We start from the raw sequence: 13,063 nt of genomic DNA on the forward strand, positions 1-13,063 counted from the left end.
AATTAAACAATTCCTTGGACTTCTCGGTTACTACCGAAAATTCATTCCCGATTTTGCACGTACCACCAAGCCTCTGACTCAATGTCTAAAAAAGGGTAGAAAAATACTACTCACTCCCGAATACGTAAATTGCTTTGAGAAATGCAAGACTCTTCTCACCAATGATCCCATTCTTCAATATCCTGACTTTACTAAAGAGTTCAACCTTACAACAGACGCTTCAAACGTGGCTATTGGAGCCATATTATCCCAAGGTCCTATAGGATCTGATAAACCTGTGTGCTACGCTTCTCGAACACTAAATGATAGCGAAATTAACTATAGCACAATCGAGAAAGAACTCTTGGCCATAGTGTGGGCTACGAAATATTTTAGGCCCTACCTATTTGGTAGAAAATTTAGGATACTGACTGACCACAAGCCTCTTGAGTGGATGATGAATTTAAAAGAACCAAATTCACGTCTTACTAGATGGCGACTGAGACTGAGCGAATACGACTTCACAGTGCAATACAAGAAAGGCAAAATTAACACCAATGCCGATGCTTTGTCTCGAATAGAAATTCATCTAGGTGTACTAGATCATTAATGGAAGAAATTGACGAACTTAATTCCCTATTAGGCAACCCGACCGAAGTAGCCCTCTCTAAACCTAACTGTACGTTAATTTTTATATACCCGATGTACGTAATTATATTAATATACGTTATATTCAGGTATATTATTGTTGTTGTNCACTATAGTTAATAATGTTAAACGAAAGCCCACTGTGACCAAACCATTTGACACACACACACGAACAAGTATACAGCTATCAGAAACAAACTTGGAAGAGGACTTAGTAAATGCTATTAAGGAATACGTCAACCCCAAAGTTAAGACAGGACTTCTCATTAGCCCCGCTCTCGCAATGTACTCCATTATCCCCATAATACAGGACAAATTTAAGGGTTCTTCAATGAACCTAGTACTAACTAAATCAGAAATAGAAAATGTCAAGGAATATCTCCGCCAGCAGGAGATAATTCGTCACTATCATGATGGCAAAACTAACCATCGTGGCATCAATGAATGTTATTTGTCCTTATCCCGAAAATATTACTGGCCCAAGATGAAGGACCAAATCACTAAATTTATTAACGAATGTACCATCTGTGGTCAAGGCAAATACGACCGAAATCCTATTAGACCTCAATTTAATCTTGTGCCTCCTGCAACTAAACCCTTTGAAATAGTTCATATGGACCTGTTCACTGTACAAAGTGAAAAATATGTCACCTTTATAGATGTCTTTACTAAATACGGTCAAGCATACCATTTGCGTGACGGTACTGCCCTCAGTATAACTACAGGCTTTATTGCAATATTGTACTCACCACGGAGTGCCCGTGACGTTAGTAACTGATAATGGTACTGAATTCACCAATCAGTTATTCTTAGAATTTACTAGACTGCACAAGATCAACCACCATAGAATCCTAGCCCATTCCCCTAACGATAATGGTAACATTGAGAGATTTCACCTGACTCTCCTAGAACATCTAAGACTCCTGAAACTACAGCACAAGGACGAACCCGTTGTGAACCTTTTGCCATATGCGCTTATAGCTTACAATTCTTCCATACATAGTTTCACAAAATGCAGACCATTTGACTTACTTACTGGACATTTTGACGCTAGAGACTGTCTAAATATCGACATAACTGAGCACCTTTTACAGCAATACCTTCAGAATCATAGGGATCGAATGAAGATAGTTTACGATATAGTTAACAACAAATCCCTAGTAGACAGAACAGCCATTATAGAGAACAGAAATAAAAACCGGGAACCTGAAGTACAATATGCTCCCGAGCAACAAATTTTTATTAAAAATCCTTTAGCTGAACGTCAAAAGGTAGCCCCTCGCTACACTCAGGATACAGTATTAGCAGATTTGCCCATTCATATTTACACATCAAAAAAACGCGGTCCCATAGCTAAAAACCGCTTGAAACGTATCCCTAAAACAGCTAATTTGTTACAGGATACTACTAGGAATGATCCTTCGGATCACTCGGTCTCAAGAGATAAAACTTGAGAGCTTGGCTGACGGACCAGGACTACTACCCCACAAACTTGGACCAATGAGATTGACTACTCACCATCATACATTTACACAATATGTTCAACTTGACCTCATCCAAGAAAAAGTCGACTCCCTACAAACCCAACTGACGAGTTACAAGTCCCGACTTATTAACGATACACACTTACCTTATGAGACTCAAATTGACTATTTCGCACCCTTCCTGGAATAAGTACGCAAGTGAAAAATGCCAACTTTTCAGGAGCGTAAAAAAACTGTCCTAAAAATTTATTACCATTCTTAAAAATATGTGTTATACATCAAAAGATAGCTTAGTAGTATGNTTTGGCAAAGTATCAGTACAATTAAAATCATTAGAACCCAACCGCGTTAAAAGAGGTATTGTAGATGGCCTTGGATCCGTTATAAAAAGCATAACTGATAATCTGGACCATTCTGATGCAATAAAATACAATAAAGCCATTAATCTTCTTAAAAGTAACCAAGATAAAATTGTCTCGGAACTTAATAATCATATTAGCATTAATAAGGAATGGATATACGAACATGACAAAATTTTGACACAAATTGTAGATAACCAGAATAAAATTAATACAACTATTGAATTAATATTGAAAAGCAATGTGTACAACGAAAATAGTTTAGTTAAATATGCCAGACTTGCTCAACTCTTAATTATAATAAGCGAAAACGTTGAAGACCTTGCTCAGGAACTAATTAGGTTAGAAAATAGTTTAGCTTTTATCCGTGCATCAAGCACATACCACTCTATGATCGATGTGGACACTCTTAGATCTATGATAATTAAACTTAAGAATATCTATGGAAATGAACAAGTATTAAATCTTGAACTTAGGCAATATTATGATGTCATTAAACCAGGCTCATACTACACTGATAATCAGATAGTTTCATATATAAATTCCCAATAGTATCCAGGGAAATATATAGCTTCTATCATCTATCCATAGTCCCTAATAGAAATAATCAGGCCCTAATCCCGACCTATCCTTTCCTAGCAACAAACGAGATTTCATTCATGTACTATCGGGGACTCTTCCGCCTGACCACTTTGTAGAAATTTTAGCGTAAGCGCATCGTTCCGGTCACGTGATCACCCCGTCTCTAATTGGTTACGCATTTTACAATATTTTTACTACGACCAATAAGAGACAATCAGGGCTTAGGTTGCAATACGAAATACCATTGTGCACTTTATTGTCATACGGTTAAGGTTTAAAACGAAATGTTTCTTTTTCTTCAATCTTTCTTAGTTTTAGGCTGAGTTGCACCACCTAACTTTGACCGTAACTATAACGGTAACCGGTGCTTTTTGTATGGAGCTTGATAGATTTTTGACGTTTGTCAAAGTTAAAGTAAGATGGTGCAACTCAGCCTTAGAATTTTAATAATAGAATTTGGTTACAAACAAATAGATTATGTATTTTTTTAACATTGTGTTTTTATACGAGGTCTGTCTAAGTTTTGTGATCAATAACCGATTGATTTTTTTTTGTGTTGACCCGTGCTAGTAATTGGACTGTTTGATTGCCTTTTTATTGACCTCCCCGCGATTACTGAACCATGCCTCTCAAAATAAATCTTAATTCTTATACACATTTACTTACACACTTATCTATACATTGTTAACTGTTTAAGTATTACATATTTAGTTTGAAGTTTAATTGTTATTGATTTAAGACCTTGTGTAAAGGTAAAGACACTTAATGTGCAATAAAAAATTGAATTTGAAATAGTTACTTAATATTATAATATTTACGATAACCAATTATCTGGATTATTGTTACCCAGTGCAATATTTGTATTAAATTGTAATAACGTAGATAAGTGTTTCTTTAAAACGGAAAACAAAAATTGCTAATGTATTAAAAAGAAATAGAAACCTATTATAGGTTTTTATTAACATTCAAGGATTTAAGAAAGTATTATGTAGCCAGATCTTACAATACTTAATTGTTTTTATATAATAATNGAATTCTCTACGATCACCCTGAAGAAAGAAGCCATGGAAAAGTTGGACGACCAACACTACGTCTTACCTAGACGAGACTACACCACACTTCAAGGAAGCTACCTCATTACGATTCCCGTTGGCTGTCATCTTAAAACTACAGAGTTCACCATCACCAATGACAACGACGAAATAAGAGGACAACCTCTGAAGCTGACAGAAATCCCATCTGACACAGAGAAGCAAATCAGGATAGCATCCCACATCAACTTGAACTCCATTGACCTGCAAGGACTACACAGACTCCAGGACAAGATCACTATGGAAGCCCCGATCAATATCACCGACATCCCACTCGACGTATATCACACAACCATCCCATTTTATGTGATACTGCTTGCATCGAGTATACTTGCAATCTTCATCGCATACCGGCGCTTCAACAAGAAAAAAAAAGATAGCCAGACTAAAAAGAAGGAAGAGCATCCAGCACCTTCCGGAGATCAGCAACATCATGACGCGATCCCGGCAACATTTTCACTCAACGTGATAAAATAGTTGCCGTTCTAAGGGGGGAGGAATTACGCTGTCGCCCAGTATGAAGATCGCTCGCTGACTTGCTGCCCTACATTAGTGCAATTAGTGAAAGTGACGTCAATCGACATTTTCCTATAAACTGTAGTTCATTATTTTATCATTCCATAATCATACTTCGATTAGGTCTCATCTTGTTTTAATTATAAGTATTTCATGTAATTTTCTAATTTAATTAAATCTTTTATAAGTATATTCGGTTTTTTTTCGATCCTCCGATCGCAGCTAACGTATTTATTGTTTATTCGAAAAATAAATCCTTATCTGTCTTTAGTTACCAACCAGACCATAATGTGGGTTGCAGACCAAGAGCTAAGCTAAGTTAGTTTAGCTTAGTTCGCCTCTCGCTCGGCCCACATGGTCGCACGGGCCTTGTAGTATTCTTCCCAACTTTAGCTTTACAAGGGCACATAACCCTTCGTGTTTGCAGAAACAAGCCAAATTAGGTAAATTAAGAGTGATAAAGGCTATCTCACATTTCCCAGAGTGAGAGCGTGGCGCTCGCAGCCTACAGGAGTCGCTGGTACACTCGGAGCAGAGGGATCACTACATTACTCAATATCATCATGTTAAGGTGATTATGAAGAATGAATCACGTATTAGTTTGTCTAGGCTCAGTACCTCTAGCACGAAAAAGTTTCGACTTCGAATCGTATGCGTATTCGAATCGCTATCAAAAGCTTTAGTAGGAAAACATAAACAGCGCCCGTGTGAACGTGACGTAAAGTGATCTTAGTACGAGAAATGGTAGCACGAAACTAATTTTGACAGTTGAGATCGTCACGTTATCGTTGAATTGGAAAGCTGAGCTGAGTATCGAATTTTGTCGAATACGCAAACGATTCGAAGACGAAAGTTTTTCGTGCTAGAAGTAAAGAGCCTGAATCTTAGATAGTACATCGAAATCATAATCTTCTTTAATTAATTTTAGATCTCAAACACCAGTTCATATGAATGCTTCGATCATAATAATTAAACTGGAAAACATGTCAGTGGTAAGTTTACCTGATTAAATTTGTTATATATATATTACGGCTAAAGATAGGTATGAACATAAACTTAAGATTAGCCGGCTAAACTTAAGTTTATCTTCGAGAAGCAGCTAAAGTTCGATAACATGTTAGTTTGCGTCGTGATATTCCATCTTTAGCCGGCTAATGTGCACATTAGCCAAAACGAAACGGCTAAAAATGTATTCGATGGGCGCGCCAGGCCGGCGGAGGGCTTGAGGGGGCGGTGAGGAGACAACGAATAGCTCCATATTATTTAACAATTATTATTGTGACTAGATATTATTTAAGTAATTAACACTGAAGAAGTTTTATTTTGTAATTTTAAATACCTACCTACAGAAGATTCTGTAATGACCAAATGGTTCCTTATTATTTTATTTTAATGATAGGTACCTAGATATTGTTTTAAGTAATTAATATTTTGTTATTGTAATAATTGTAATTTTGAATACCTACATAGGTACATAAAAGTATGTGTAATGAAAGTGATTATTTTTTAATAAAGTTTTCGTGTCCAAGTAGTAAATATTATTACATTGTTTCCTTTTCCATTTCCTTCTACATTTTTAGCCAAGGGCCTGCGGTTACACTTAAGTTTAGCCGGCTAATCTTAAGTTTATGTTCGCACCTATCTTTAGCCGTAACATATATAAAAACACGTGCTTAGTAAAGTATAAATAAACTAATAAAATCAAAGTTAACAATTAAACCCGGTTATTTTTAAAAAGATTATTTACAGCACCTTTTAATTCGGTAAATATTATTATGTATTGTTCACAGATAATGAAAGAAGCTTGGTCATATACGGGAATTATGGCGTATTTATATTCAAAAGCTTGGGATTTGTAACCAAAAAGAAAAACACTCTTCGTTTGATATTTGGCAGCCATCTTGTCTTATCAGCTAATTTATTTAATTTGCGCTCTCATTCAGGGAGGTTCTTTTCAATTTGTTTGTGTAAAATTTGGGTTTTCAGTATAAATAATGGTAATAGAATGAGTATCTTTATTTGTGTTTTATTATTTAATTATAGTTAAAGCTTTCCGCCCGCGGCTTCGCCCGCGTCGAATTTTGTCTGTCACAGAAAAACTTTAACACGCGCGTCCCTGTTTCAAAAACCGGGATAAAAACTATCCGATGTTCTTTCCCGGGACTCAAACTATCTTTATGCCAAATTTCATCAAAATCGATTGCGAGGTTTAAGCGGGAAAGCGTAACAGACAGACAGACAGACAGACAGATAGAGTTACTTTCGCATTTATAATGTTAGTTGGGATTAGTTAGTTAATTGGCCCTTTACAACTTCTGAAACTCAAATGTTGATGTCTATGGAAAAAGCTAATTTTATTACAACAACATTGAAACGTGTTGAAACGAAGTCTTTTAGTAATTTGTTGATTATATCAAATATTTTTTGGTGAGTATCATTATGACATAGTAGCAAGTAGCATAAAATATCACTTAGTATAATATTAATAATTATCTCTGACACTTTGTAATAATGTAGATTTTTGTTGACATTTTAGTAGACATTAAGAACGACTTTCATTAATATAATAATATCGTCTATAAAAAGCTATTTTTTATTTCTGGCTTATAATCCCGGGGTTAACCCGGGATCCCGGGATTGCCTATATACAATCTCGTAATGCCGAGATCAGTAAAAAGGTCCGGGATCGAATCCTCTACTCACGTCATTATTTCGCTGCTGGGCCATACAGTTAATATTATACTGTGTGAGTCACGATAAAGTGCACATATAAAATTAGGTGAATCTAGACCTATTTTTATCGACAAAAAAGAGGCCAAAAATTTATTGAGATTTTTTTTTTAATTTTTTACAGAATTTTTTTTTCCAAACTTATTGTAAAGAAAACGTAATAACTTTTAAACTAAGAGGTATATCTGGTATACTATCATAGCAAATGTAGTGATAGGGATAGAGACATGCAATTTTTGGTTTTACAAAGGTAATAATCTATATATATAAAAATGAAACCCGTTTCGCGTTGTCACGGCATCACGTGTGAACGGCTGAACCGATTTCGATAATTCTTTTTTTTAAATGTTTGTGGAAGTCCAAGGATGGTTCTTACGGAAAAAAATATTAAGAAAATCTCTACGCTAAGGCGGTACGAAGTTCGCCGGGTCAGCTAGTAATAATATAAATAACGATAGAGAATAATACAAAGCAATAAAAACCAACTGTTATAGGGGCATTTTTTGGAGAAATTTATCAAATAACCAAAAATACACGAATTTTTAAGCAGGTTTTTTTAAAAAAGTATCATTTTTTATTATTTGTTGGCATTCTCTGAGTATTTTATGTATTTTTTTAGTATTGTCTGTTATTTAGCATTATTACTGTTTTTATTATATCAGGATAAACCTCTTTATTTAAAAGTTAATACGTTTTCTTTATAATTAGTAATTGGAAGAAAAAAAATTCTATATATTTTTTTTTAAATCTCAAATAAATTTTGACCTCTTTTTGTTGATAAAAATAGGTCTAGTTTCTCCTAATTTCATATTGTACACTTTATCGTGACTCACACTGTATAGCTAGCGGAATAACTTTATAATTATGCTGGGATAGCCCTTGAACCTTAAGATCATNTATAATCAGGTCCTACTACCGAATAACAAAATTAGAATCTACCCGAACAACATATAGGAAACAATTACATCAAGACTTTATTACGCAATAGGCTATTTGACAACATTTAAAATATACCACAAATTGTGGTCATCCTATCAGCTAAATGCCTAAAAAGGCATATTTCACTATAAATGAAACAAAATTAAGTATATTTTTTCCAAAATAAGCGAAATAAATTAATATAAAAAAAAAATGTTGCGACGGGAACGTCTTGTGATTGGTGGCAACTCCGGTGACGTCTCATGCAAGTAAACAGCCATTTTTTTGACTGCTAATTGTACGAATTTTAAGTTTTCTCAGTGATAATTACATCTGTGAGCTACTTCTGAAGCTATTTTTGTTAATCTTTAAGGTCTTTTGTACTTACAAACTCAGAATGGAAATAAGTTTTGTGCGAGCCGACAATAGCAACCTGCCAAAGATCGACGCTTTTATGGTTGCACTTTTCTTCAGAAATAACCCTGATTATTATTCTGCAGAACTTAAAAATGTGAAAACAGCTGTGTAAGTATTCTAAAGGATTATTATTAGATCGCACTTTTGGTCATTCACACATTTACTCTCAAGTCAACATAACCTCTATGTGGAGGTTATGTTAATACAAACTAAATTTTTGTCATGACCTTTGCTCTTGTTCCACAGGTCTGCAAGGGAAACTTACGGAGACGATGCAATTGGATATGTCCAGCTACATCGCAAGGATGGAATATGTACAGTGAAATGTAAAATGTGCCCTGAACATCGCGTCAGAACAAAATCTTACAATGTCACGATGGTTGTTAATGAACAGGACAGCAAAGTGATTAGCTGTCAGTGCCACGACTGTGCAGCTTCAGCTGGGGGATGCAAGCATGCTGTAGCATTTTTAATGTGGGTCCATCGCCGTTCAGAAGAGCCTGCATGTACTTCAGTTGAATGCTACTGGAGAAAACCTACTCTGTCAAAAGTAGGTACAACGCTGAAATACATTACTGTGCAGCAGTTGTCAAAAAAAGAAATCCCTCACCGACCAAGCGTAACTTCAGTTTATGATGGTTTTTTAGCAGAAGCCAATAAGAGAAACATTCACAACTGCGAGTTGCTCAAGCATCAGAATAATTTTCTACATAGTGGTGTGATGCAATTTTCATTGCACTGTTTTATTATGAAACAGTCGCCAGATACTAAACAGGATGTAGATTTAGTAATAGAAAAGATGAGAGACACATTCAATAAAGCTGCCATAAGTGAAGTTGAAATGGCTACAAGGAAGCAGAACAAGAGCAGCTTGTGGTATGAAATGAGGTATGGCCGTATCACTGCTTCTAGGGCACATGAGGTGAGTGTATGCAAAACACCTGATGGCTCTTTAATTGCATCCATAATGGGTGCAAAAATACCTGATTCAGCCGCAATGCGAAGAGGCAGAGATTTAGAGTCCTCTGTCCGAAAGACAGTGAGTAGCAAGTTAAAGAAGAAAATAACCACATGTGGGCTATTCATAACTGAAAACTACCCTATGATAGCAGCATCTCCTGACGGTATAACAAATGATGCCATTATAGAAATAAAATGCCCTACCAAGGCCAAAACCAAAGAAAGTTATTTAAAAAATGGCAATATTACAAAAAAATTCATGGCTCAGGTGCAACTGCAAATGTATGCAACTGGTTATAAGAAGTGCTTTTTTTGTGTTGCTGACAGCGAGTTCGAAGCAACAAAAAATGTTGACATTATTGTAGTGCCTTATGACAGTGCTTATATTAGCACTTTATTACCAAAATTAGTTACATTTTGGAAAAACAATGTCTATCCCATTTTGTATGTTAACACCAGTGTATGAGTAATGAAATAAAAAACAGTTCTGTATTTAATTTTTTATTATTTAACTATTTAATAAGAGAATCCTGCAAATTAATTAGAGCACATGCAATAATAATAACATGATCAAGCACACGAAGTATGTTGGTATTAATCACTGAATGTTGTTTTAGCATATGGAATTCCCTTACTCGTCTTATTACCCTATCGATATGTATTCGCAAGCTAGCTATTATTTTAGTTTGTCGAACTTCAGATTTCGATAACTTTGTGCCAGCACTTACACTTGGTGGCCTTAATAGTTTCATACCCTTCTCATGAAGCATTTGTTCAAGATGCTTGAAACCTCTGTCAGCTAAGATGCAGGTTCCTGGTTGTAATCCATTTAGAAACTTACAGTTTTCTACTATCGTAACATCACTTGCTCTACCCCCAAACCCTTGAGAAACATAATTAACCAATCCATTAGGAGTGCAGGATATTAAATACTTCACAGTATTCCCCTTTTTGTATTCTGACCATGTCAGTGCTTGATGAAGAGCCTTAGATGGTTTTTGTATATCAATTTCTAGACAATCAATAATGCAACTGACATTATGATAGTTGTGTCTAAATGCAATAGGAAGATTACTTTTAATAATTTTTTTATCCAAGTTTACAATGAATGGTCTTAAAACACTACTTATTATTGGTATGTTTCCTACAAATAGTTTACTGGCATAAGATAATGATATTCCAAAATTATCCTCTAGTTCGGAAAATGTACTGTTTAATCTAATTTTTTCAAAGCATAGCAATATGTTTTCCACTTTTATATTTGTGTGCTTATGTATTAACTGAATTAGGAAATAACATTCTTTGGTTATACCAACATACATCAAAGGTTTCTTTTCAATCAAACGCATAGTATTTTTAAGGCATTGTAATTGTTCAATATTTTCATTGGTATCAGTCACATTACTATCGGAATCAGTAACCTTTGATGATGATGTAGGTATAAAAGGAGATGAATGACCACTTTCAAACAAAGAAATATCACTATCAGATTTTTCATCTTCAAGGCCAATATTTCTTTTAAATAGGTACTTTAACAGCTCCTGATTGTGATACTTGAAGACGTCATGATTCAGGCTTAAAAGGCGAGGTGAAACGAGATGTTGTAGAAACTTTAAATGGGGAGGTGGAAATACTTTTATTCTGACATATTGTTTGAACAGCTTTGCTCCTATAATGCCTTATCACTTTAGTTGATACTTGAACAGATTTTTCTAGAGTTATAATAGGATTGGTGATACTTTCTTTGTCTTGAGTTCTTGGTAATTCTGAAAAGACAACATCAAAAATTATTTATTTAATTTAAAATTGAATAACATAAACATTTAAGTACTAATATGATAGCTGTGACAAATATATACCTTCAGGTTCAATCATTTGTGTCACGACTTCATCTTTTTGTAATCTTTCAGTTTCAGTAACACTTTGATTTTGAAGACATTCTGTAATAAGATCAGTTTTTTGCCTTTTAAGGAATACTTTTCGAGAAGATCCTTCACCGGACAGCCGTCTTTTGCGATCCTCTTGGCAATCAAATTTAGTTGGCACGGCTTCATCTGCTAAAAGTATCTTTTGACTAAAGCCCATTTTATACATGTTATAGTTCTTGGTGTCAGTTTCCATCTGCAAAACAAACAGTATTACTGACTAGCAAAATTAAGTTTCACACACAATACAATAGCCTTTAATAAGCCTTTACAAGACAACACACAAAACTGTAGAAGTTAGCACGACTTACAAGTTACAAGTAATGAAGTTTTATAACATTGCCTGAGTATGTCTCGTATTAAAATCAAGAAAAAATTTACTTACATTAAAGTGATCTTCACACATAAACACATTTGTATGCGTTAACATGCAATTTGGGTCTCTTCTAGCTAATTGTAACCACATTTTCCGTCTCTTGGGATTCGTTGGTACAGAAACAAATACTTTGTTTGGATCCTTTATAGACGTATTTGTACAATGTGGCACTACACACCATTTATAAACCATTTTAACCATTAAATTTGAAGGAAATTAATAAAATTCTCTTCAGTGTTATTCCCACTGACGTATCTTTTTAGAGGTCAGAAATTTGTTTACTGGTGTGTGACGTCACACGAGTCAGAAACATCGTTTTTGGCGCGGTTTTGATAATTTAAACTTTTACACCGTTTTTTACTAATAATACAGTAAATCTGCCAGAAATATTAATGGAGTGTGCTTATAGTATATCATAGAATCATTTAAAACGATTTTCAAAATTTGTCAAATAGCCTATTCCCTAATCTCTCACACGTATCCGAGCAACGAGTAGCCGACCAAAGACGTTTGATAATATGCAACAAATTGTTCTCCGACTCCCGCTTACAAGAAATTAGGACAGATATAGCCGAGGAACTTCAAATTAATAATACACAAACACAACAATCTACCCCTACACAACCCACTACACATGACAGTAACAGTAGGATGAGATGGTCCGACGAATTAAACGAAAGTTTGATGAGATGTTACTATATAGTTACTGAATCAGAAACCAACATGTCTGCATACCGAAATAAGTTACATAAGAAATTCATCGACACACACCCAAATCTCGCGCACATTACAGCACAAAGACTTTCTGATCAAAGACGATCGATAGTTAATAATAGATTGTTAGACCCTGGAAAACTATTGGAAATAAAAAATGGAATAACTGAACATAACACCAATGAAAACTGTTCCCAACTATCCAGCATAGAACCCTTAACACCAAATTATTCTACACAAACAAACATACTTTCTAGTGATATTATTATAGATGATAATTTCCAAACAGACACTGAACTAAACAGCACGCTACTGACAACTACCTGCGCACTAGAGGAAGACCCACAACAAACCAGAACTGTCC

The 13,063-nt window shown here is 34.9% G+C and overlaps 3 protein-coding genes across 3 annotated transcripts; 2 read left to right on the top strand and 1 right to left on the bottom strand.

Annotated features, from left to right (window-relative positions):
- The first annotated feature begins 4,116 nt into the window (after positions 1-4,116).
- On the top strand, positions 4,117-4,694 carry LOC114365026 (uncharacterized). The gene has a single exon (XM_028321447.1). It carries the CDS (start codon positions 4,117-4,119, stop codon positions 4,618-4,620), a length of 504 nt encoding a protein of 167 aa, XP_028177248.1. The 3' UTR covers positions 4,621-4,694.
- A 4,259-nt stretch (positions 4,695-8,953) lies between these two features.
- Positions 8,954-10,150, top strand: LOC114365027 (uncharacterized). The gene has a single exon (XM_028321448.1). The coding sequence runs from the start codon at positions 9,056-9,058 to the stop codon at positions 10,148-10,150; it is 1,095 nt and encodes a 364-aa protein (XP_028177249.1). The 5' UTR covers positions 8,954-9,055.
- Positions 10,151-10,196: 46 nt separating this feature from the next.
- LOC114365028 (uncharacterized) lies at positions 10,197-11,559 on the bottom strand. Its single transcript, XM_028321450.1, has 2 exons — positions 11,544-11,559; positions 10,197-11,353 (listed from the first exon to the last, which is right to left on the bottom strand). Exons 1-2 carry the CDS (start codon positions 11,557-11,559, stop codon positions 10,197-10,199), a joined length of 1,173 nt encoding a protein of 390 aa, XP_028177251.1.
- Between the last annotated feature and the right edge of the window lie 1,504 nt (positions 11,560-13,063).

This window comes from Ostrinia furnacalis, unplaced genomic scaffold (assembly GCF_004193835.3).
Source record: "Ostrinia furnacalis isolate ACB-3 unplaced genomic scaffold, ASM419383v2 OfSCF7532, whole genome shotgun sequence".
NCBI classification, from domain to species: Eukaryota; Metazoa; Arthropoda; class Insecta; order Lepidoptera; family Crambidae; genus Ostrinia; species Ostrinia furnacalis.